The sequence below is a fragment of the Marmota monax genome, unplaced genomic scaffold (assembly GCF_021218885.2).
Source record: "Marmota monax isolate L192 unplaced genomic scaffold, Marmota_monax_Labrador192_F-V1.1 WCK01_AAM20220418_F8-fsc00228, whole genome shotgun sequence".
Lineage (NCBI taxonomy): Eukaryota > Metazoa > Chordata > Mammalia > Rodentia > Sciuridae > Marmota > Marmota monax.
Genome location: NW_026695240.1, coordinates 757,841 through 783,849, shown reverse-complemented (window position 1 = coordinate 783,849; position 26,009 = coordinate 757,841). Strand labels below are relative to the sequence as shown.

The following is a 26,009-nucleotide window of genomic DNA, read 5'->3' as shown; positions in this document are numbered from 1 at the left end:
AGCTGCAGACAGCAAGTGCCCCAAGTGACCATGCTGCATTGGGAAGAATAGATGGAGGGATCAGGCCTGGGATGGGGAAGTACAGGCAGAGGGGAGTGGGGATGGGCAGACATAGGAGAAAAACAGGGGCCATGAGGACCCAGGGACACACTCAGGAGAAGGCCTGGGTTCCGGCTAAGCAACTGGAGGCTGGTGCAGCTGCCCTGAGTTGGCCACCAGGGCAGGAGAGAGAAGAATCAGGTTTAGGGTAAAATTCTGAGTTCCACTGGGAACATAGCAGGTGTGAGGGACTCTAAGGACACCCAGGGGAAGGTTTCTACCAGGCCTTGGGGCTGGCAGTCAGGGGAGAGTTCAGGGTTGGAGACAGACTGAGTCCATGGTCACCACTGAGGACAGATCCAAGGCTGTGGGATGGGTGATGGCCCCAGTTATAGGTCCTTCCCTGAGAAGACTGAAGGTGACAGCTCTCCCTTGGGACATGAATGGTCATCAACTTATCTCAGAGAGTCTTAAGGGAACACGTCCCTTCCTTGGGGATTTGAAGGAGAGGTCAAATCCTGTTTGGAATCTAATGGCGGTGGCATTGCTTGGGGGTTTGGGATGCGCCACAGACTCAGGCTTGTATGGACTGCTGACCTGCCCAACCCTTCCTCGGAGGTTACCCCAGAAAGCTGGATGGAATGCCAGGGAAGAAGTGAAGGTCAAGTTGGAGGAGAGTGCATCCCTGAAAGGAGTCTGAGGAGGCACAGTCAGGGGGTAGGAGAGAAGCCTCAGAGGCTGCTGTGGAGGGAGCTGGGGGGAGCACTGTCATAGGGAGGGACTTCCCGAGCCACAGTCAGAGAAGGAACAGGCCAGGCATCCTCTGAAGGGCCCATGGACACTCACAGCAGAAGCTGTCTGACCTCCAGGGCTTCACGGACGAGCCGGCTGCCTGACAGTCTGCTGTATATGCCGCCAGGTGCTGGCAGAGGAAGGCTTCGTCACCCTTGTGGGCGCACATGTCATACACACATTGGCGGAAGTATTCAGAGGGCTTCAGCACCTTATGGCAGGTTGCGAAGGGGCCCTGGGGGTCTTGGAGCATGCCACAGACCTTGTTGTCCTCATAGGGTTTTGTCTCCTCTGCCAAGCACACAGGGCAGCCCTGAGGCCCACAACCCTCAAAACAACCCTCCTGGGAGGAGTCCATGTCTTTCCACGAAGCTCCAAAGGCCTCCACGCTGGTAGTTATTTTGCCAGTAGGAAGGGCAAAGTCGTCGCTCCAGTTGCCATTGAAGTTCCCACAGAGGCCACAGACCCGTCCATGGAAGGAGCTAGGGATGGATATGAGGATGTGGAAGTTGCCGTCGTAGAGGATCCGCAGCCCCTTGGTCGTCTGCAGAATCAGGTGTCGGCCTTCGGAAGTCACCCGCACAGGGCCCACAGACACGGGCAGGGCCACAGCCTCGCCGTCCACAGTGACCTGGATGGAAGGGTCAGGTGGGTTGAGGATCACAGTGGGTGAGGCTGCCCCTCATGTTCCCAGTGGGGAGCTGTATACCTGTCAGGCCCTCATGGTGGTAGGTGTGTCTCCCCCTACTCTATCAGGGTGGGGTCCTATTTCTTTCAAAACCCCTGGGTTGGCTTAACATCTCCCTCGGAACCTACAGGGTGAGGTAATGACTCCCTTGGAATTCCCTGAGCGGAGCTGTGTGCCCTCAGAACCCCAGGTCAGGGTCATGTTCACTTACCGTTGGCCCTTGATCCAGACTCACAACCTGCTCATCCACAGTAACGCGCAGGCGTTGGGATTGTTCGGATGATGTGTTCTTCTTCTCAAGTACGATGCTAAATTTCTCATCACCAGACTTCGGGAGGCAGACTTCGGCCAAGACATAAGAACAGGTGCCATGCAGGTCATAGACACGCCCATCAAAGGTGACATAGTGGATGCCTCCGTTGGCCATGCAGCGACCACAGCCCGTGGGATAACAAGCCTGGACGCCATCCTCTCTTCGACACTCCTCATAGGGTCCACAGGCTTCGCCATCCAGGCAGTTGACCTGGCCATGTGGCCCACACTCACAGCGCCGCTCACACTCAGGGCCCGGGTAGAAGGTCGCGCCCAGTGGGTAGTAGCGGCCATCATGGAGGCAGCCGCACTGGCTCACAGGCACACAGGTGTCACCACTAAGCACGAAGTCAGCATCACAGACACAGCCCTCACGGCAGGTGGACTCACAGCCCTCGGGTGCTGTGAAGCTTGGGCAGCTCACCGGGCAGGAGTCCCCACAGAGCTCATAGTGGCTATTTGCAGGGCACTGGAAAGCTGGGGGGACACAAAAGGCGTGAGCCAGGCAGGTGCAAAGGTGGGCAAGAGGAGGTCCCTGGTGGGAGGACCTGCTTGGACCAATCTGGTGTGTATGGTTGGGTGTAGAGATCTGATCCAGTACACCCTACAGCAGGACTCAGTGTGGGATTTCAGGTGTGTGTGGGAGGAGCAGCTCAGACCAAGGTGTGTGATAACCTGACCAAGGACTTCTAAAGATCAGTGGCTGCCTGGTGAATTTGATCACATCCATCTCAAAGTGTAAATACACCTGGGGTGTGGGCCAGATGGGCCTCAGGGTATCAACCTGTCTGAGTGGAGCTGATTGTGCTGGCTGACATGATCAGGAGCATCTACAGTCTCTGACACAGTGTGTTTCAGGGCATGTGTATCTGATTGTATGAAGCGAACCGGGTAAACTTGACCCAGATCTGCTTGAAGGGGATGGCCCAGGACTATCTGACTATGAATCTGAATGAATCTCCCTGAAACTGTCAGACTCCTGATTCCATCTGGGTTTAAGTGACTTCAGTGTCTCAGTGTATAATCTAGCTCGATACCATTGAAGGTATGTGGCCAATTCTGTGTGACTGGGTGTATTCCATTGTATAAGACAGCTCAGGGGCATCTGACCAGGTATGTAGCTCACTAGGTCTCTCTGATCAGGGGTTCCTTGCTGGGTGACTTTCGGTCAACCAACTAGTTCATCTGACTAGGATATCTGAGTGCATGAGTTCCCCAGAGCATATTGGACTCTTGAGTTTCTGACCAGGTGTGTCTAGCTGATCTTGTGTATTTCAAGGCCATACCTGATCTGGTGTATTTCAGTGTGTGAATTCCAAGGAGTCTCTGAGGGGATATCTGACTCAGGGACAGGAGAATGGCCCCGAGCCCAATGGAGGCAGGAGGGCTCTGGGAAGTGACAGGGGGGACTCTCACTATGTGCACTATGTATGGATCAGTACTTACGACAAAAATCAGGCTTCCTCCACTCTTCGATAATTGCCCCAGCGGCCTGGCAGGCTGCCACGTAGGCGGCCAAAGCAGGGCAGAGGCCTCCCTGATGGCCCTGGGTCTGGCAGGCGTCCAGCAAGCAGGCTTTGAAGTACTGGTCAGGTGGCACCAGGCTGTGGCAGGGTGCTAGTGGGCCGTCGGGGGCCGAGATCATACCACAGGCGTTGGGGCCGCCGAAGGACTCCTGCTCTGCGGGCGTGCAGGGTGCCGGGCACGGCCCTGGCACGCACTCCCCACAGCCAGGTTCGCCGCCCACCTGCCAACCTTCTGGCTTCCCGCCCACCGCGTTCAGGTCGTCGGCCGGATTCTTGTTGTAGTTACCACACAGGCCACAGAGGGCGCCCGCGTACGCCGCTGGCACGCGCAGGCGCACAAAGCTATCCCCGTCGAAAGTCAGCGAGAGCCCAAAGGCCGTGGTCACCACCACGTCGGCGCCGCTCAGGTACGCGTGCAGGAGTGGGTCCTTCTGGAAGGGTAGCGCCACGAGCTCGCCGTCCACCTGCGGCCGTGGGAAGGGGGACGGCAGTGAGTGGCGTGGATCCCGGGGTCTAATCCTATCTCCACCTCATATTAGCCGTGGAACCTCCGCACGGAACCGCCCTTAAGCATCTGTAGACAATGTGTCATGGGCCCCTTTGGCTACTCTGAAGCAGGTACTTTCTGCAGATTCATTTTACAAAGGAATCTACTAAGGCTCAGAGAGTCCGAGGCAGCTGATCCAAACTGTCAGGCTCCTAGGGCTATACTCTGAACCCCTTCATCATGTGGGTGCTAAGTTGTGAAAGGTGCTGTGGGGATCAGCTGACCCCCCACTGTCTGGCTCCCATGTCTGCTCACCTGTAGCTTCCTGGGCCAGCGGGCACTGAGTGTCAGGCTGTGGCCGTAGACATGCAGAGTGACACTGCGGGTGTAGCTGACAGCCTGACTGCCCCGGTGCTCATTGACCACAGTGACGGTGAAGTTCTCAGTCCCCTTGGGTGGTTCAGGGCAGGGCCCACTCAGGAGGTATTCGCAGGTGCCTTGGAAGTCGAATCGGTGGCCATCCAGGGTGGTGTAGTGGGGGTCACCCCAGGCCTGGCACTCAGCTGTGCTGACAGGTTGGCAGCCGTGCTGGCCAGAGGGTAGCAAGGTACACTGTTCGCCCAGCCCACAGCTGCTGGGTGTGCAGGACAATGGGCCACCCTTAGGCCCACAGTGGCATCGCTGGGAGCAGGTGGCATCAGCCCAAAACTCACTGCCTGCCTCGTAGTAGGTGCCATTGGCCCAGCAGCCACAGCCGCCGTCCAGGGGAACACAGCGGTGGCCACTCAACACGAAGCCTTCATTACACTGGCAGCCCTCAGCGCAGGGGCCCTCACACACAGCTGGTTTCGTGGTAGGCTCAGGGGGCGGGCAGCTGGCTGGGCAGGGTGGGCCACAGAGCTCGTAGTGGCTGTTTTCAGGGCAGGAGATCTCTGTGGGTAGAAGTGGGAGAGAGAAGAGCATTTGGAGGGGGGTCCTGGGACAGGGTGGAAAGAGACGGAAACAGAAAAAGGGGGGCAGAGAGAGAGAGAGAGAGAGAGAGAGAGGGAGGACAGAGAGAAAGAATGGAGAAACAGAAACAATCAAGGAACCACACAGAAATACTAAGAGTCAGAGAGACAGAGAAACAAACAGAAGGACCCAGAAGGACTGCAGTGAAATCTCTCGGCCCCAGCTGCCTCCCCAACACTCACCACAGCCGGCCTGTGTCCTCCAGTCCTTGATGGTGATTCCAGCAGCCTGGCAGGCAGCAGCATAGGCAGCCAGCGCCTGGCAGAGTATGTCTTGGGTTCCTCCACCCAGGCAGACATCCAGAACACAGCCCTTGAAGTAATTTTCAGGTGGCAGGTGGGCATGGCAGGAGGTGAAGGGGCCATTTGCGTTAGGGGCCAGAGGTCCACAGAAGCTGGGACCCTTATACTCTTCCAGCCGCTCCTCAGGGCATGTTGGGCAGGACCCTTTGCATTCATCCCAGCAAAATGGGTCCCAGTCTGGAACTCGCCAGCTGCCACCCCAGGTGGGTATTGAAGGAGCCACTGTACCGTTAGGGAAGACTTGATCGTTACTGACGTTTTTGTCCATGTTCCCACAGAGCCCGCATACTGCTTTCCTGTAGCTGCTGGGCAGCTTCACCTCTACCTGCCAATTCCAGTCATAGGTGACCTGAAGCCCAAAGTCAGTCACCAACACAGCCTTTGACGCTCCATGGGTCACTGAAATCCGCCCACCAGCCACAGAGACAGGCAGGGTTGTCCGCACACCATTCACCTGGGGGTGGGGAGGGAGGCAAACAGGGGTCACATGGGGTAGGGAGGTCCCAGCTCTGGTCCCTACCTACCTCCCTTCCTCTCTCATCCTGCCAGTAGGTGGGAGCTGTCAAGGTCTTTATCCATATATGATTATGTAGTCATTTTATAAACATGGATGTCTGTTCTCATCCAGGCGCTGCGGAATGAGACCTCACATCTGCTTTTTCTGGCTCTCTCTCTTGATCTCTCTCTGCCTCTGCCTTCACTTGGGTTTTCTCTCTTGTCTTGGAGATCTCTCTCTATCTCTGCATTTACTCTCTTGGTCTTTCTTTGTGTCTCTGCCCCCCCCCCCCAACCCCCGCTCCGTTTGCTCTTCTCATTCTCTGCCTGGTTGTCTCTACTCGCTCATGGTCACATACCGAGCGCCTGTCCTGTTCCATGCCTTCCTTTCTCCCTGTGAGCTGCTACTCATCTGCATCTTCTTTTTCCTGGGCAGAAAGGGTAGCCTATCTCTGTCTTTACCATCTCTGACTTTCTCTTCATGTCTGAGTCTCTGGGCCTCTTGTCTGTTCCTTGATACTCACAGGAGCTTCATTAGGCCTGGCTCTGAGCTCAGCACTTTAACAGTACCACTTTGTTGTGGGCTTGGGCCTGCTATGATGCTCCTTCAACAGATGAGGACCTTGAAGTCCACCAAGTTATTGCTTGGTCAAAATCATGGAGCTCATAAGGAGGAGGGAGAACTGGGGTTCAGATCCAGGTCTTTCACAAAGACAAATGCTAACCTGCTATGTTAAAGCCCATAGCAAAGGGTTAGGCTTAATTCCCAGAGAAAGGATGATTGTTTGCTGTAACTGTTATCATTCCTGTTGCCAATTTGATTTAGGCCTAAGTGAAGATAGAATTTTGTGTTTTTTTGGTACTTGGGATTGAACCCAGGAGTGCTTAACCACGGAGCCATATCCACAGCTCTTTTAATATTTTTTTCAGAGACAGGATCTCACTGAGTTGCTTAGGACCTTGCTGAGTTGCTTAGGGCCTCGCTAAATTGCTGAGGCTGGCTTGGAATTAGAAATCCTCTTGCCTCAGCTTCCCAAGCCACTGGGATTACAAGTATGCACCTTCACACCTGGTAAAGATGGAGAATTTTGAGCTACTAACTGTGGCTGTTAGGACACTACTGGGGGGCTCAGATGACCATCCTGCTGAACATACCCGGACTTTGCCGATCTCATTCTTGTGGATGGAGATGTTGGTATTGAGAGTATTCACAGTGACAAGCTTCACATAGGACACAGAGGGATTACCCCGGTTTTCATTCTTGGTGGTGACGGTGAAGGGAGTCAGGTTTTGAGAACTGACCCCTGGGCAGTCAGTTGTTGCCAACACATAGTTGCAGGTGCCCTGGAAGTCAAATGCCCAGCCATCGAAGGAGTGGTAGTGTGGGTCACCCCACAGCCAGCACATGACCTCAGAGATGGGCACACAAATGCCCTCGCCATTCTGAACTTCACATATCTCCTGTGGCTTGCATATCACATTGTGGCACGGTTCTGGGGACAGAGAAGAGAAGGCCTTGAGGGGGGTTGCTCACCATCAGGTGGCCGCTTTCCAGTATTTGCCCCAGACTGTGCCAGGGATGTTGACTCTGAAGGTTACTGCAGGTGAGACCAAATTCCAGGATCCTCACACCCAAGACCCAGGCCCTAGAGTTTGCTGTGTCTAAGACCAAGCCCTGGAATTCCCCCTGGCCTGACATGCAGGCCCTGTGATGGACTGTGTCCACAGCCTAAGGGTCAAGGGTCCCCATTTTAGGCCCTAGAGTCATTTTCTCTGAGACCTATTTCCCTATCTGTTTGAGACCCAGGTCCCAGGGTCCCTGCATTTAAGATCCAGGCTCTGGGTTCTCTTGTTTGAGATCTCAGCCCCAGGGGACTCACACTGAGACCTTCCCTCCAGGGGTCCCTATGTCTGAGGTACCAGCCCCGAAGGCATCCATGTCTGTGATCCCAGTCCCAGGTTTCCCCATGCCTAAAATCTCAGCCCCCTGGTCTCATGCCCAAGATGAGGGTCCTGGGGGACCTTTTGTATGTAGTCACAACATTTCATACTCTGGCTCTGGGATCCCCATATCTAAGTCTCATGATCTGGGGGTCTTGCACCACAAAATTTCATTCCTAGGGGTTGTTTCATCTAGACTTGGTCTCACTTCTAAGTTCTTGTTCTGGAGGGCTTCTGGATCTAAGAACTCATCCTTAATGTCACTATCTCTGCTATGCCCACTTTTGGAATCCTCTGTGTGTAAATTCAAACTTCCTCCTCTCTCCTGCTGAGCCAGTTACCAATATATTGCCTCCTGCTCCAAATCCACCTGCATAGTTAAACTTTGTCTCTAGAGGGCGCAAGAGAGTCTCTGCAGGAGGCCAGTCCCTCCTTGGTTACAACCGGCTCAGCACTTCCTGCTCCTGGGTGTGCAGGGCCAGTGACATTTGGGACACCTGCTCAGTGGGTCTCACTGGCCCCAGCTGGCTTCCCAGCAAATCACCCAGGCATTCCAGCTGGCAGGTTCCCACCGAATTCTGCTAGCACCTCGGCGGGGGTGTCTTTCCTGTCGGTTGCAGCCTGTGCAAATCTCTCTGCCACCCAGTGAGTTACAGTAGTGTCTCTTCAGTGAGATCTCAGGCTCCCTGTATCTGCTGTGCTCCTATTCCTCAGCATTCTCTTTTCCTTTTTTAAATAACTAATTTGTTTTGAGATAGGGTTTCACTAAGTTGCCCAGGCTGGCCACTCTGAGGAGCTGGAATCACTGGTGTGCACCACCACACCCAGCTCCCTTTACCCTTTAGTAGTTATTCTGCTTACTAGTAAATCATTCTGTCGTCTTCTTTTTTCTTTTCTTTTTCTTTCTTTCTTTTTTTTTTGGTACCAGGGATGATTGAACCCGGGGCACTCAACCACTGAGTCATATCCCCAGCCCTTTTTTCTATTTTTATTTAGAGATCCGGATCGGGTCTTGCTAAGTTGCTGAGGCTGGCTTTGAACTCACGATCCTCCTGCCTCGGCCTCCAGAGTCACTGGGATTACAGGTGTGCGCCACTGCAGCTGGCCCTCTTTCTTTCTTTCTTTTTGAGGTGCTGGGGGTACACCCCAGGGCTTTGCACACATTGAAAAGCACTCCACCACTGAGCGACATTTCCAACTCTATAAATCATTCTTTACATAAACTTTCCATATTCAAATGACCGTATGGCATCTGTCTCCCGACTGGACCCTGACTGATGTACCTCCATCTCTGGCACCTGTTATCCTGCCCTCAGCCCTGAGGGACTCGGCCCCTGCCTCTCAGTTCTGGAGGTCCCATTCTTTAAACCTTCAGGGGGTTCTCGCCTTTCACCTAAGAAACCAGCCCCAGGGTGGCTTTGAGTCCCAGATTTAGTCTAGGGATCCCATCTATGTCTGACACTGTACGTAGAAAACCCGATCCTCTGATTGGGGGGCCCCTGTAGCCAAAGTCCTGCCTTTGTGGGAGCTTTGCTTCAGTCTTGGGACTGGGACTCTTCCTAAGACCTCAGAACTCTGCTTTCTACACCTGTCCCCTGGCTCAGTCTTCCCTGCCCCATGGTGCTGACATCTGAAGTCCAGATGCCAATCCACAAACCAGTGGTCAGCAAACTAGGGCACCACTGGTTGCCTGTTTTTGTAAATAAAGTTTGATTAAAGCCACACCACCTCACTTGCTTAGTCTATGGCTGCTTTCATGAACAATGGCAGAGCTGAGCTGTCATGATCAGGACTGTGGGGCCTGCAAGCTTAAATATCTCCCCTTTGGCCCTTGACAGAAAAAGTCTGCCTGTCTCTGCTCTATACTTAGTGCCTCTGACATCATCTGTCCTGAGAACTCTAGTCCTGAAGGTCCCCCTCGACCTGGAATCCTCCCAAGGGTCCTTGCCTCCCACAATGTTGGTCTCTGCTGTTGACATTGAAAAACCCAGCCCAGAGTCCTAGCCCTCTGCGCCTCCCACAAGAAAGCCACCATGAAGTCATGCTACTCTCAGCTCCCAGGTCCCTGTCCTCTTCCCCCAGCCCCCACCCCCCACAGCGCAGCACCTTCAGGGGCAGGGTTGGAGCCCGGGACGCAGCTCAGGACTCCTTCGTGGGGCTTGCAAACCTCCTCTGGCTTGCAGGTGTGATTCTGGCACGCCATGGTTCCATTCGCATGGCACACACACTCCTGCTGGCAGTCATCAATGAGGACCTTCTGCTCCAGCTGTGGGGACAGAGGGCATGGTGATCAGGGATCCATCCCATGGGTGGGAGCCAACTCTGGCATCTCCAGTGTTCCTGGCGCAGAAGGGTCCAGAGAACATGAAAATGGCATCTTTCAGCGAGGTGGCACCTTGGCACTGGGGCCCAAGTCAGGCATTCATTCATTCATTCATTCATTCATTCCCTTTCATGCATTTCCTGGCTCTTTCATCCAAAATAGCCACAGATGTCTGCTGTAGAGGAGAAGCCCTGTGAATAGTAATTAAGAGCAAATCCTCCAGAGCAGACTAATGGCTTTGAGCCTGCTTCTGCTATTTCCAGAATCATCCAACGCTGGATGACGTTACTTAACCTCCTTATGCCTCGGTTTCCTCATCTGTATGCTGCAGGCATCTGTAAACTGCCTATGATAATCACATTCGCCAGAGAAAGTATATCTGAGTTAATACACGTGCAACATACAGATGAAACGAAAAGGGACCTCCTTCAACAATCCAGACTGGAGAGGAAAGCGGGCGGGTAGAGATGAAATGAGATTGGGATGAGCAGGACGTAGAGACTCATTGCACTGTTCTGTTAACATTTGCAGGTTTGAAATTCTTCGTAATAAAAGCGTCTATGTAAAATAAAAGCAGGCTGGTGGTAAGCACCACCCACACATTTATTATTATTTCTAGTATTGCTAGTGTAAGGAGAACAACAGAGGGTCCCTGACCACAGCAAGCTCTCAGTCTTGTGAGGGCGACAGATTTTAGACAACCACACTCTCAGGTCAAAGGAAAAGGACTAACTGAGGGAGAGGGAAACAGAGGGGGTTGGCAGCTGGTCTAAGAGAAGCAAAAATGTCATTTTTGTGGCCATGGAGGCCACCTTTGCCCAGATCTGGGATACAAAGCTGAATCTTGACCTGGGGAGCCAGGGAAGGGTTTAAAGCTTCCGGACCCATGGTCATATTTATAAAGGTATTTCCAACTACCATGTGGAGGGTGGATCAGAGGAAGCAAAAGCAGGGGGCTGGGAGAGGACTAGCTGGACCAAGTTGGGATCAGGGAGGGGAGGGTAGGAGAGAGAGGCAGGAGGCCAAATGGACAGGCTGCGAGGCCCTGGGTTCTGCCCTAGATGTCTGTGCTCCTACCTCATAGTAGATACCCTTGTAGTAGCAGCCACACTCCTGGATGGGCACGCAGGCTTGGCCGTTGTAGAGGTAGTCAGGGTCGCATTCACAACCCTCAGCACACACTTCGGGGCACTTCAGGGGCGCACTGAGAGCCGAGCAGCTGAGAGAGCAGGTGTTTGCACACGGCTTATAGTGGCTGTGGGGTGGGCACTCCATGGCTGCAAAAAAGGGATGTCAATCAGAGTGTCTGGTAGGGGGGTGCTGCAGGGTGCAGGGTCTACCCCTTCTGTGCCCCAGCCTCCCGGCTCCTGACCCCTCCGTGTCCCCTCACTCACGACAGAAAGATTCCGTCCTCCAGGGTTCCACGTGGCCTCCAGCCGCCTGGCAGGCGCTCACGTAGGCATGGATGTTGCTGCAGAGGATGGTCAGGTTCCCCTCTCCCAGGCACAGGTCGAAGACGCACTCTTCCAAGGGTCCCTCGGGGGCCACCAGCTTGTGGCAGTTGGCCAGCGGCCCTGTGGTGCTGGCGAGGAGGCCACAGAACTGCTCCTTCTTGTACTTCTCCTCCAGCTCAGGGCTGCAGTGACAGTCCTCGCAGGGGGGCGGCGGCGCGCACGGGGAGTCGGGCACCGCCTCCTCCCAGGAGTTGCCGAAGTCATTGGGGTCGGCGGCCTGCGAGCCGTCGGGCTTCTGGAAGTCGTCCTTGGGGTCGCCGTTGTAGTCTCCGCACAGGCCACACATCTGCTTGTAGTAGTTGCCCGGGACGGTGACGCGCACGTAGTACATGAGGTCGTAGGCCACCCGCAGGCCGAAGTCGGTCTCCACCACCACGTCGGAGCCGTGCTGGAAGGCGCGCACCGCGCCCTCGGCCAGCTCCACCGGCAGCTTCTGGTCCACGCCGTCCACCTGGGCGCCAGGGGATGCCACACCTCAGAGGCTACACTTGGAGGACAGGGTCAGTGCCTCAAGTGTCCCTGCTTATGTGCCCTCCCCTATCTGGGCCTCCGTTTCCATATTTGTAAAAATTTTTTTCCAGTACCAGTGATTGAACCCAGAGGTGCTTAACCACTGAGCCACATCCCCAGCCCTATTTAATATTATCTAGGGTCTTCCTAAGTTGTTTAGGGCCTCACTAGGTTGCTGAGGCTGGCTTTGAACTTGTGATCCTCCCACTTCAGCCTCCCAGGCTGCTGGGATTAGAGGTGTGCACCACCTCATCCAGCTCAGTTTCCAAATTTGTAAAATGAATCTAAAAACTGGGTCTTGTAGTGGACTGAATGGTGTGCCTGAAGGTATGTCCCCCTAGAACTTCAGAATGTGATCTTATTTGGAAAAGGGGTCTTTGTGGATGTAATTAGGGTGATTATCTCAAGATGAGACCATCCTGGAGTAGAGTGGGTCCTAAATCCAACAAGAGGTGTCCTTTATATGGCCAGAAGAAGATACAGACATACAGAGAAGGCCACAGGAAGACAAAGGCAGGGATTGGAGTGCTGCCACATAAGCCCAGAAACACCTGGAGCCACCAAAAGCTGGAAAGGACAAGGAAGGAAGCTCTTCTACAGACTTTGGAGGGGTCTGGCCCTGCCATAGCATCTAGAATTGTGAGAAAATAAATGTTAGTTTAAGCTCCCAATTGTAACAATTTGTTACAGCAGCCACCTGCAAACTAATACAGGTTTCAAGGGAATAAGAACCTCACCAGTGGGTCTTAGTATCAACCCCATAGGGTTATTTTCAGGATTAGATCAATTAATGTCTGTAAGGTGGGCAGGGGTTGTGGCTCAGCGGTAGAGCTCTCACCTAGCCTGTGTTAGGCCCTGGGTTCGATCCTCAGCACCACATAAAAATAAATAGACAAAATAAAGGTATTGTATCTAACTACAACTAAAAAATAAATAAATATTCTTTAAAAAAAAAAAAAACCCTGTAAAGAGCTGAGAAAGGGGCTGGTATAGAAAGCATGCTCTTGGAGCATTTGCTGTGATAAGTAGCTACTACTGGAAGTTTCTATTCTGAAGAGTGAATGAGGACTAAGGGTTTCTGCTTTAAGCATCAGTGGGTGGAAACTCAGGCTAAATTTCTGGAGAAATGAACTCCATGAGTTGAGGAACAGTGGAACACTCTGGGCTCCAGCAGAGCCTTCTTTATTTTATTTTCATGTGGTGCTGAGGATCGAACCCAGTGCCTCACATGTGCAAGGCAAGCGCTCGGCCACTGAGCCCCAGCCCCAGCCCACCAGCAGAGCCTTCTAAATCCTTATCACAGATGTAGTGCACATTGGATTCTTCCAGAAGTGTGAGGAATCAGGGGAGAAGGCAGGAGAGAGGAATGCTCTTGGCTGAGTATTGTAAAACCGTAGTCAACCTCTGTATTTTCCAAGCAGGGATGGGTAGTGACTAAGGGCAAGAGTTAATCTCTGGGCCTCAGTTTCCTCTTCTGCAAAGTGGGCATAATGGTGGTTTCCAACTCATAGGGATGCTGGGGATTCAGGGAGATGCAAACAAGAACACCAACAACTCCCATGTGTTTGGAGCTAACCATATGCCAGGCGCTCTTCTGGGAGCTTGGGATATTGTTAGGGAAGACATTGAATTGTGCAATGCATGTCCAGCATGCAGGGAACCCCTGATGAAGCCAGCTATTTATCAGCATCCTCACCATTACTGCTACGAAGAAGGCTGTGTGCCTGTATTTTTGTGGGCTCTCTGGGGAGATCCCTTCAGTATAGCTGAAATGCCAGTTTCTATGTGAGGCCAAAAATCCTTCTCAGTCAGCAAAGCCCCTCAGAGTGGCACAGGGACCAGTCCACTGTCTCCTGGCGCACAAACCTGGGTTCAAATCCTGCCTCTGCTGGGGGACTTGGGCCAGTGATGGGCCCTCTCCCTCTAAAAACGTGAAGCAAATCATGGTCCTTCCAGCTACGGTTGCAAGAATAAAATGACAGCGTGCACGCCAAGTGCTTAGCAGCCATCAAGGTCTGGGGCAGCGTGCGGAAGCTGGAGCTGCTTTGCTGCTGTCGTAATGGTTATTATGGGGTGGCAGGGGATTGTCCTCTCTGCTTGAACCTTCGCCACCCCTGAGTGCCAACACTCCCACCCCACGCAGGCCAACTTCTGGATGCACCACATACCAGCGAGGTGGCTGGGGCAGGGACAGAGTGGAGCTCAGGGGGAGGAAGGGGACAGAGATGTTCAGAATGGGTAGTCAACAGACTGCAGGGAAGAGAGACTGAGCCACCCGGAACGGGTCCCAGGTCCCCAAGGGCTCTTCTGATCGGCTCTCTCCTCGGGGACCTCTATGCCTCCCACATCCTTCCCTGGCCCTGTGCATCCTGGGCTGAGCCCCACCCCCCTCCGTCACCCCCATCCAGGGTCCCTCCGCTGTCCCCTCCCCTGCCCTTACCTTGACCGTCCATCGCATCTGCTCCAGCCGCAGGGTGTGGTTGGCCACCAGCACGGTGATCACCTTGGTCGCACTGACTTTCCCATTGCCCCAAGGCGCGTTCTCCTGCAGGACGGTAAACTGGGGCAGGCCAGGCCGGGTCTTGCAGGTCTGAGCCAGCACGTACACACAGGTGCCCATGAAGTCAAAGCGGCGGCCGTCGAAGCTGGTATAATGGGGGTCTCCCGACGCCTGGCAGGTGACAGAGCCCACGGCCACACAGCCCAGGACTCCATTAGATGGCTGGCACGCCTCCTGCGGGCCACAGGAGGAGGGCTCACAGGACAGCAGGCCACCCTCCTGGCAGTGGCAAAAGGTCTCGCACCCGGGTCCGGGGTAGAAGCTCTGGCCCGGCTGGTAGTAGGTGCCCTGGTGAACGCAGCCGCAGGAGGCCAGGGGCACGCAGGAGTCCCCACTGAGGGCGAAGCCGTCGTCACACACGCAGCCCTCGTAGCACTCTGTGCCACAGCCCCCGGGCACTGGGAGGTCTCCACAGGACAGTGGGCAGCCACGGGAACATGCCTCATAGTGGCTGTGAGGTGGGCAGGTCAGGGCTGCAGGGAGAGGAGCCAATGGCATCAGGAATTCTCCTTCTCAGGGTGACACAGTTCACCCCCCCGCAACACACACTCACAAATGACCACCTACAAGAAGCCCTTATGTCCAGCAGTGCCTGGGAACACCCTGTATCTCAATCTGATCCTGCTAAATTTTATATTTTTTTGGTCCTGGGATGGAGCCCTAGACTTCGAACATGCTAGGCATGCACTCTCCCACCGACCTCCACCTCAGCTCTGATCCCTAAGAGGAAGATCCTAGTCCAGTGTGACCATGGCTCAGGATTGTCTGAAATGTCTTTAATGACTTTATTTAAGTTGGGTATAAATTGCAGATCCGTGGTACATATGTTAAGCATGCAGATGTGTGCGTGTGTGTGTATACTCTATGCAATATATTTGTGAACGCAGTATTTCTAGCTCCTTCCTTTTATGTAGTAATTAAAAAGTTTGTTGTTTTTAGTGAATTTTAAGTATTTAGTAATATTTCATGATTTCAAAATAATGATTAATACCAAATTTTAGTATTTAAAGTACTTAGTGTTGTCATGATCAAAAACCAACCAAACCCAAAACACTTCCCTTTACTCCCTTTACTCTGGTGGATAAGACAGGCAGCTTCCTCAAAAACAAAAAACAAAAAAAGGAAAGACTAAAAACTGAACCAAATCAAATCTCCTCCTGTGGCCATTTAAATGTAAGTTAACTAAAATTAAATAGAAGTGAAGATTTAGTTCTTTGGTCACATCACTAACATGTCAAGTGCTCCAGAGCCGCCTAGGACAGTGCCTGGAATATAGTAGGTATTCAACAAAACAGTCACGTTTTGCTAAATGACAGGAATGTGTTCTGAGAAATGCACCATTAAGAGGTTTTGTTATTGCGTGAACATCACAGAGTGTACTTACACAAACTAAGGCAGCTATGATGTCACTAGGTGACAGTCTTACAGGACCACCGTCATATGTGCAGTCCATCATTGACCAAAACACCATTATGCAGCACCCAACTGGATTTGTTAATGAACAAATGAATCAATGAATGTTAAAGGAGATAAAGGAATGACATTCATGGATTTCTCATGTCTCTTTCCAACAGCGATATGTGCCAGTTCGTGCTATGTTAAAAGAGGAATGTAAGTCGAGTAGCGGTTTTGTTTGAAGATGTCAATATGTGTCAGTCATTGTGGAGACTAGATGAGGAGTCAATGAAAGTGCGTATCCTAGCTCACTTTTGAGGATGTCCAAAGAGTTCCATAATGAAAAGGTTTTTAAAAGTCAAAAGTTAGCTGGGCATGGTGGCGCACACCTGTAATCCCAACAGCTCAGGAGGTTGAGGCAAGAGGATCGCAAGTTCAAAGCCAGCCTCAGCAACTTAGCAAGGCTCTGAGCAACTCAGCAAGACACTGTCTCTAAATAAAATATAAAAAAGGGCTGGAGTTGGGGTTGTAACTCAGTGGTAGAGCACTTGCCTCACACATGTGAGGTACTGGGTTCAATCCTCAGCACCACATAAAAGTAAACAAATAAAATGAAGGCATTTTGTCCATCTACAATTACAGAAACATTACAAAATATATATATATATATGGGCTGGGGATGTGGCTCAGTGGTAGCACACTCGCCTAGCATCCATGAGGCACTGGGTTCGATTCTCAGCACCACATTAAAAATAAAATAAAGATATTGTGTCCACCTAAAACTAAAAAATAAATATTAAAAAATATATATATGTATGAATGAGCAAGCTGGGGATGTGGCTCAGTGGTTAAAGTGCCCCTGGGTTCAATCCTCAGTACCAAAAAAAAAAAATGGCAAAAGTTACCATTTGTTGGAAATTTTATCTTTTGCCATTATTTATACTCAGGATGAAAATATGGGTTCCATTTATATAAAAAAAAAACTTTAAGAGTCAGAATAGTGGTTATCTTGTGAGGCAGGGGACCTGAAATTATTATTTTTTTCTTGAACTTGCAACTATTTGCACAGATTTGTTCTACTGAAAAAGGAGCAAGCTATTTGTTATGATATGTACATATTCTTCATATGTGTATTATATTTGAACAATAAATAAAAAATTCAAAACTCAGGTGAGGAAATGCCTGCCTTTCCAAATTTCTTTTTTTTAATATCTTTATTTTATTTATTTATTTTTATGTGGTGCTAAGGATAGAACCCAGTGCCTCACACGTGCTAGGTGGATGGTCTACCGCTGAGCCCAAGCCCCAGCCCCTCCAAATTTCTTTAATAGGCAAGAAAAAAATGTTTGCCAACTGATCCTGCACTCACGGCTGAAGCAAGGCCCTCAGGGGCCAGGTAGATGTTGTAAATAGGTAAAGTGGGCCAGATGGTGACCAAGAACTGGAGAGGGAACCAAGCTCCTTGGAAAGGCAGCACCTCTGGATTATCTCTGAATGACACCTGTCACGTGAGACTCTGACCCAGGGCCACCAGATGGACTCAGTCATTTTACAAATACTGGCTGCATCTGTACTGTCTGTGACTTCCTGGCTGTCTGCGTAACTTTCTTAACCTCGGTTTCCTGCTCTGCTAAACGGGTCTGTACAACCCTAATCCCCACCTCACTAAGCAGTTGTAAGGATTCAGTGAATGAATGACACTTGTGCATGAATGAAAATACCTAAGGCCGAGACCCCCAGGTGCCACTCTTGGTACTCACGGCAGAATTCCTCGGTCCTCCAGGGTTGCACGGTGGCCCCAGCGGCCTGGCAAGCCTCGGCGTAGGCAGCCAAGGCCTCACACAGCAGCTCAGACTGGCCGGGCAGCAGGCAGAGGTCATAGACACAGTCGCGCACTGCACCCTGGGGATCCACCTTGCCGTGACACTCCCGGAAGGGCCCCGAAGAGTCAGCAAGGATTCCACATTCCTTCTTGCTCTGCACCTGCTCCGTCACCAGGGAGTCCAGCTTGGGACAGTTGCCAGGTTCGCCCGCTCCACAGGTGTCAGGGCTGGGCTCCTCCTGCCAGCTGTTTCCAAAGTCCAGAGCATTGGCAGCCTGGCCTCCGCCCCGCAGAGCCAGGTCATCAGACGGGTCCCCATTGAAGTTCCCACAGAGCCCACACAGGGCCTTCGCATAGCTGCTGGGCACCTTGACGGTCACGAGGGCGTCCCAGTTGTAGGTGACGGTCAGGCCAAAGTCGGTGCGCACGACGGCATCCCTGCCCTGGCGGAACACTTGCACGCGCCCGTCCGCGGCTTGGAAGGGCAGGTATTGGAGGATGCCATTCAACTGGGCAGAGAGGCAGGAGGGGGAACTGGTCAGGGCACTGGTGGCTCTGTGGCCCACCCCTCCACCTGGCCCCAGTGACTCTGACCTCTTTGTTACTCTCTTCAAACATCACGTTTCGTCCTCCTTCAGGCCCTCTGTGCTGGCCCTTCCCACTTTCTGGAATACCACCCATCACTCTCCGTCTGGTAACCTCTGCCTCATCTTTTAGGTGTCAGCTTTGATCCAAATCCTTTAAGATGGCCTTGAAGTCCCCATTATTCTCCAATTTAATCTCCCAGGACAGCACTACAACCCACCCTCTGCAACTCCAGTCATGCAGGCATTCCAGACGCACCAAGCTCCTCCCAGCCTCAGGACCTTTGCACCCGCTGTACCCCTTGCTTGTGGCACTCCCACCTTCTTCCACATCCCTATTCTTTGCCTGGCTACTGACATCTTATACTTCACAATCAGTTTAAAATTGAACCCGTCTACCCACAAGTCCCTGGGTATCCCCACCTTTTTGACCTCTTCTCCTAACAACTGCTCTACCCCGCCTCCCAACTTCACTCCTGATGTACATCCCCGCTGGCCTCCGTGCTGTTCTCCTGTGCTCTTCAAGTTCAGTCCAACTCTGTCTTTGTTCCTGCTGTTCCCTCTGCCTAGAGGCCACCACTCTTCATCTGGTGGCCTTCTCCTCATCTTTCAGGCTTAGCTGAGAGCACAAGCCTGATTGTAGCCAGCTCTGCCTCAACTCCTACCCCAACCTTCACTCTGGCCCCACGGGCCTCCTTGCTGTCCCTCAACTCTTCCAACTTATCACCGTCCCAGGACCTTTGCACTTGCTGTTCTTCTTTCTGGAACACCCTTCTGTCTACTTTTCTCCCTGCCAGTCCATCTCTTTCTTCAGAACAGGCAAGACAGTGTCATGGGTAAGAGGACAGACTCTGGTCTTACACATACATAATGGAGTGTTACTCAGCCATAAAGAAGAATGAAATTAAGGCATTTGCCGGTAAATGGATGGAACTGGAGGCTATCATTCTGAGTGAAATAAGCCAGTCCCCCAAACCAAAGGCTGAATGTTCTCTCTGATATGTGGGGGGAGTGGAGGTTCACTGGATTGGACTGGGGGAATTGGGGAAGGGAGGGGAGATGGGAACAGGAAAGAGTGGAATGAATTGGGCATAACTTTTCTATGTTCATATGTGAATACACAACCAGTGTAACTCTACATCATCTACAACCACAAGAATGGGAAGTTATACTCCATGTGTGTAGGATATGCCAAAATACATTCTACTGTCATGTATAACTAAAAAGAACAAATAAAAAATTTAAAAAATAAGAGTACAGACTCTGAAGCCAGTTTGTCTTCAAACTCTTAACTCTGCCACTCACTAGCTGTGCGACCTTGAGCAGGTGACTTAACTTCTCTGTGCCTCAGTTTCCTCACCTAAGACTCTACTTTATAGGGTTACTGTGAAGATGAAATGAACTAACACATGTTGAGCATTTAGTACGTTGAAGTAACTGAATATTTGTTGGCTATTATTATTCAAGACTCAGGCAAAATGTCATTTCAGAGAGGTGGGAACGTAAGTATATAATAATAATTATGCCCTCTGTTTACCTGCAGCCTTTTCTGTGCCAGACACTGGGATTTATGGGTGAGGTTTCCTTTGGCCCAAGGCTGCTGTGAGGATCAGGGGTTAAGGTACCTGAAGGGTTGAGCCCAGCACCTGGCACGTGGAACGTGCTCTTGATCTCCCATTTCTGGTTCAATCATCTACCTCCCCAGGGCCTGGGCCAAAACTGCTCAATGACACTGATTAGCTATTGTGTGAATGTCCCCAAAACCCCACTTCTCCACTTCTTTTTAAAAGAACATCATTGGTTTTTACTTTCACTCTGTGGTAGGTCCTTTGAGAACCCTTTGCCCAGAAACCTGGGGCCTCTGTGAGTCCTGCCCCATCATGATCTGAGACGTTGGGAGAGGAACTCTGCTGCCCTCCAACACACAACCCTGCTAGTGACCCACGTGGTACATACACCCTCTAGCTCTCTGAATATCCACCCTCCTCCAGCAAATGTGCAAATCTACCATTCTGAAGGCTCCCAACAACAAAAACCCCAGCAGCCAACATCTACTGAACACTTGGTGGCGGCAAGTCCTCTCTTGTATACACTTCGGAAGTTCATTCATGACATCCGCACAATCACCCCGAGAATGGTGGCTCCTTATTCCCTTTGACATAGGACAAAACTGAGGCGGTGAGAGACAGTCACACACCCAAGGAGGGACAGTACGTCCTGGATTAGGGACCTGGGCCTTAACCATTGGCCAGAGATCTTCGAGCCGTCCCCCAACCCCAACCTGAACCCACAATCACCAATCCTAGGACGCACTTCCTGCGCTCCGCCCAGCCTGGGCTCGGGGTCACTCACCAGGGCTTGGCTCGGGTTCTCGCGGCGCACGGCCACCTCCACGCCGTAGGCCTCCACTCGCACGGCGCGCGTGTAGCTCACGGTCTTGCTGCCCCGATGCTCGTTTTCCACCAGCACCCGGAAGGTGGGCAGCGCCGGGTCCTGGCCGCACGAGCCCACCAGCAGGTACATGCAGGTGCCCATGAAATCAAAGCGCCGGCCGTCGAAGCTCACGTAGTGCGGGTCCCCAGACGCCTGGCAGCTCCCGAAGCTGGTGGGGTAGCACCCCAGGAGGCCGTTCTGGACTTCGCACAGCTCGCCCGCCGGGCAGCCCTTCACGCTCTGGCAACTCACCGTGTGGGTGGCGCCGTCGCAGGTACAGCGCTGGCTACACTGATCATCGGCCCAGATCGCCTGGCCCGGCGCAAGGAGTTGGCCCTCGTAGGTGCATCCGCACGACGAGGCTGGCACACAGGCACCGCCGCTCATCACGAAGCCCTCCAGGCACACGCAGCCCTCCACGCACGAGCGCCCGGAGCAGTTGGCGGGTGAGGCTTCCGAGTTGCAGGTGGCGGGGCAGGGGGGCGCGCAGGGCTCGTAGGTGCTGTTGGCCGGGCAGGACATGGCTGCGGGAGGATGGGGAGTGGGTCAGCAGGGCCCTCGGGATGCCCCGCACACCCTGCTACTCTGTTGGAACCTGCCATCTCAGTTAATGTCACTTTAATCCTTTCCAGGGCTCAGGGGCCAACCCTCAGAGGTCTGTGACCCTTCTGCATCCTGTTGGCTGGACAACCAACCAATCTATGGGTAAATCGTGTGAGCTCCAGGTTCAAAACGCACCCAGAATCTGATCTTCCTCCTTGTCCCATCTGGGGCAGCAGCCTCCTCCTGCCTGGTCTTCTTGCTGCTGCCCCACCTCTGTCCTCAGCCAGAGAGGACGCAGGTCAGGTCTCCTCTCTCCCCATTTCAGAGTCTTCCTATAGCTCCATCTTTCTCAGGCCTTTCTCCCAAAGCCCACAAGACCCACACCAACTGCCCTCACCTCTTTCACTCCCTCTCTGTCCCAGTCATGAGGATTTCTCCCTGGTCCTCAAATTCCCACATGGGGGCCTTTGCATGGCCAATCCCTCTGCCTGTGTCACCCTTGCCTCGAAAAGACAATGTGGTGCAAGGTCAAGTGCGAGTCTACTGGAGTCCAGGCGGCCTGAGTGCAAGTCCCAGATCTCTTAGCTGTGGAATTATGAGTAAATCACTCTGATCTCCCTGTGCCTCAGTTTCCCCATCAGGAACGTGAAATGATTCCGTGCTGACCTCACAGGGTTGGTGTGAGAATTAAGTGAGTTAGTCTTCGCAGAGGTGCTCGGTGAATATCACCATCATTACCTAGCTGACTCCATTACCAGGCCCTGTTCTTGGCTCTAGTGTTACCTGTTAAAAAGACCTCCCTGGACCCTCCACTTTGCGAGTCTCTCATATACTTGTTTCATGAACTCGCTTTCTTTTGTGTTCTGAAGATATTTCCTGTCTCCTAAACACACCTCTGGGAGTCTTACAGGGACAGGGGTGGGTCTCTGTGTATCCTCACTGTGTCTTCAACATTGGCATGGCACAGGGCCGGGGAGATCACAGGGTATTTGTTGACTGAATGACTGATTAAGCGGGTGAACATCTGGTTACAGAGCTTGGGCTGGGGGGGTATGCAAGGAGCATAAGCAGAGGAAGACAATTGTATTTCTGCGTTGGAATTCTGCAGACTGTTTCTCCTGCCAAGCTTCAGGCCATGGTGTTCCCCAAGCCTAGAACCAACTTCTTCCTCCTTTTTTCCTAGCTATTTCCAACTCTCCTCTGGGTTTTGGATCAAATATTACTTTTTCCAGGAAACCCTCCCCCAAACTCTCCCCAGGATGAATCAAGAACCTTCTCTAGTGTCCCATAGTCTCCTTGAACTTCCCCCATCCCAGCCCTGACCACTCTGTCCATGCCTCCCCCATCACAGCCCAGACCATTCCAGACTGTCACTGACTGGTGATATGTCCACCCCAACCCTGGGTTCAATGTGAACACAGCCTGGCTGTGTCGGCCACTACTGTGTCCCAGGCATTGTCCAGCACCAGGCTGACTGTTGCTCAGATACTGAGCATCTGCAAGAGGTCCCCTGCCCCTCACCATGTGCTCCCAGCCCCCCACCCACAGCACCACTTACAGCAGTTGACTGGTGACCTCCAATCTCCAACAGAGATGCCCAGCTCCGTGCAGGCCTGGGCATAGGCGCCGAGGGCACGGCATAGGCTGATCCGTTCCCCACCAGTCACGCACAGGTCATATATACAGTTCTCCAGGAACAGGTGGGGATCCAGGGATTCATGGCAGGCTGCGAAGGGGCCTTCGGGCACGGTCAGCACGCCACAGACACGGTTGTCTCCGTACTGCTGGGTCTGGTCTGGGGTGCAGGAGGGACAGTTGTTCTGGCAGCCATCATCACACAGGTCGTCACCATCGTCTAGCTTCCAGCTACTGGCAAACTCCACAATGTCGGAGACCAGAGTCCCGTCCGGAGTGAGCAGGTCGTCACCAGGGTTGTTGTTGTAGTTGCCGCACAGACCACACACCTGGTTTTGGAAGCGCTCCGGCAGGCTTATGGCCAGCTGGGAGTCCCAGTCATAGGTGACCACCAGCCCGAAGTCCAGCTCCACCACGGCCTTTGTCCCACTCTGGTACACTCGCAGGCGACCCTCGCTCAGGGAGGCCGGCAGGCGTGAGCGCTGGTTGTCGATCTGCAGAGGAGATTGGGGTGGTGGTGAGATAGAGATCTCCTCCCCTCCTCATTCCCCCTGTTCTACCACATTCCCCTTCCTTCCTTCTGGTATCCCATCAAAGCTTCACAAATTTTGCCCTTGCAATTCCCAGGCTCCCAAATGTTTTCCCCCAGAGAGAGAGGGGGGTGGGGAACACTCATACATCCTCACCTCCTATGAAATATTTGCTCAATGTCACTGATCTAGTGAGGCACTCCCAGGTTACCTTATTTTAAGTAGCAACTCTTCCCTAATCCCTATTCTTTCTCCCTGTTTTCCTTTTTTTCGCATAGCTTCTAATTTTCTAAAATATAACTTGTGCTGGGTGAGTGTATGGCCTGTAATCCCAGGAACTTGAGAGGCTGAGGCAGGAGGATCCCAAGTTTGAGGTTAACCTCAACAATTTAGCTAGCAAGGTCCTAAGCAACTTAGTGAGACCCTGTCTCATAAATAAATAAATAAATAAATAATAGATAGATAGATAAATAAAAATGGGCTGGGAATGTAACTCAATGGTAAAGTGCCCCTGAGTTTAATCCCCAGTACCAATGTATATGATTTGCAAATCTCTAATTTCTAATTTATCATCTAATTTCACTAGAATGTTAGCTCCACTAAGATGGGTTTTTGTCAGTTTCCATCACTATTTTATCTCCGCTGCCTACAACAGAGCCTGGTAGAATAACAGGTGCTCAATAAATTTATGAAATCAGTGCTACAATTAAATAAACACCCCTCAGACACTCACTCTGCAACTGGCCCTGAGATGGGAGATACTGGGGTACAACAGGGACCGAGACTGCCCCATGCCCTTACCCTCATGGATTCCAAATCCACTGGGAGAGACAGATCCATTACTGACTAAATAGTGACAGCTCAGAGTGGTCAGGACCAGGACTAGGGAAGCACAGGCAAAAGAGTTTGGGTTGGTTTGGGAGCCTAGAAAAAGGACCACACCAATCCTGCCAGTCAAGAAAGATTTCCCAGAGGAAGGGATAGCTGAACCGAACCTTAAAGGATCAACAGGACAGAGTCAGGAAATCAGAGAGGAGAGGGTTTTCCTGTGATGAGCAGTCAGGAAATCAATACAAGTGGTTATCTGTGGGGAATAGGAGGAAGGTAGATAAAGACAGGAGTAGAAATGAGACTTTTTATAATATACCCTTCTAATTTTTAAATTTATTTTTATTTTTCTAATTTTGGTACTGAGGCTTGAATTCAGGGGTACTTGACCACTGAGCCACATCCCCAGCCCTATTTTTGTATTTTATTTAGAGACAGGGTCTCACTGAGTTGCTAAGTGCCCCGCAGTTGCTGAGGCTGGCTTTGAATTTGAGATTCTCCTGTCTCAGCCTCCCGAGCTGCTGGATTTCAGGAGTGTGCCACGGCACCTGCCCATTTTACTTTATTGAGACAGGGTCTCCCTAAGTTGCTGAAGGTCTCATCCCTTTTCTGAAGCTAGCCTAGAATTTGTGATCTTCCTGCTTCAGCCTCCTAGAGGCTGTGATCCCATGTGTGTGTCATGTCACCCGGCTAATGTGACATTGTCAACCAGGCAAAACTAACCTGTGGGGGGTAAATGGAAACCGTTTCTGTGCTGTTATTTGTTCAGGCTGAGTAGGAAGGCATTTACCAGAGGCCGAACAGAGACTCAGGAGCCAGTCGGGCCCTGTTCCTAGAGCCACCTCTTCCTAGCTTCTTGGCAGCTGTTGGCCTTTGGGAAGCGGCTCAGCTTTTCAGCCTCAGTTTCCTCAACCATCCTTGTTCATAATTCCTATCCCACCGAGTTGCTGTAAGCACCAAATTTGGATCAATGCAGGGAAAGTGCTAAGACATAAATCGGGTACATAGTAGGTGCTCATTTACTTTAGCGATGGGGTCACTTCAGAAATCCCCCATTGTTGGAGACCTTTCTTTCCTGTTTTTCTTTTGTCATTACAGTCCACGTGGCATATGCTTTTTATCTAATCATCTCTCTAGGCATTACTTAAAATTTCTAGAAGTTTCTAGAACATTTTCTAGAGGAAAGGGTTTTAAGGTCCTGCTACTGATTTTCAACTCCTCCCTTCCCACCTCCCCTCCCTCCCTCCTGGGACCACTCCACATCCTCCACCCCAATAGGTTTTGGGGTTGGGGTCTAACACCAGGGCTTAAGGCTTTGCCTTCAGACTGGGAGCTCGTGGGTGTTAAACCCGAAGCCTCCCAACACTCACCCTGGTGAAGCCAACTTCCCCGCGGGCCAGCGACACGGAGTGGCTGTAGGCAAGCACGGTGACGTAGCCCACGTAGGAGACGAGACGGCTGTTCCTGTGCTCGTTCTTGGCATTGACACTGAAGGCAGGCAGGGTGTCGTCCTGCCCGCACAGCTCGGCCATCGTGTAGGAACAAGTGCCCATCATGTCGTAGGGACGCCCGTCGAAGGTGGTGTAATGAGGGTCACCCTGGGCGCGGCAGACGGCTGTGGGATCCCGCACGCACGAGGTCTTCCCGCCCTCGGCCTGGCAGTGATGCCCCACCGGACACTGCACACCTTCGCAGGGGTCCGCAGAGGACCGTCCAGCTGGGGAGGGGGCAGGGTGGAA

General features: G+C 52.3%; 1 protein-coding gene across 1 annotated transcript in view; it reads right to left on the bottom strand.

Annotated features, from left to right (window-relative positions):
• Positions 1–26,009, bottom strand: part of Fcgbp (Fc gamma binding protein) — a 36,344-nt gene that overhangs the window by 5,764 nt on the left and 4,571 nt on the right. The window contains exons 4-17 of the mRNA XM_046440264.2: positions 25,641–25,987; positions 22,836–23,406; positions 20,654–21,258; positions 17,656–18,226; positions 14,381–14,973; positions 11,311–11,881; positions 10,994–11,193; positions 9,700–9,859; positions 6,808–7,145; positions 5,038–5,611; positions 4,160–4,776; positions 3,278–3,821; positions 1,731–2,308; positions 886–1,462 (exon numbers count right to left, since the gene is read on the bottom strand). Of these exons, the coding sequence (XP_046296220.1) occupies positions 886–1,462; positions 1,731–2,308; positions 3,278–3,821; positions 4,160–4,776; positions 5,038–5,611; positions 6,808–7,145; positions 9,700–9,859; positions 10,994–11,193; positions 11,311–11,881; positions 14,381–14,973; positions 17,656–18,226; positions 20,654–21,258; positions 22,836–23,406; positions 25,641–25,987 (6,846 nt within the window). The remainder of the gene's footprint in view (positions 1–885; positions 1,463–1,730; positions 2,309–3,277; positions 3,822–4,159; positions 4,777–5,037; positions 5,612–6,807; positions 7,146–9,699; positions 9,860–10,993; positions 11,194–11,310; positions 11,882–14,380; positions 14,974–17,655; positions 18,227–20,653; positions 21,259–22,835; positions 23,407–25,640; positions 25,988–26,009) is intronic.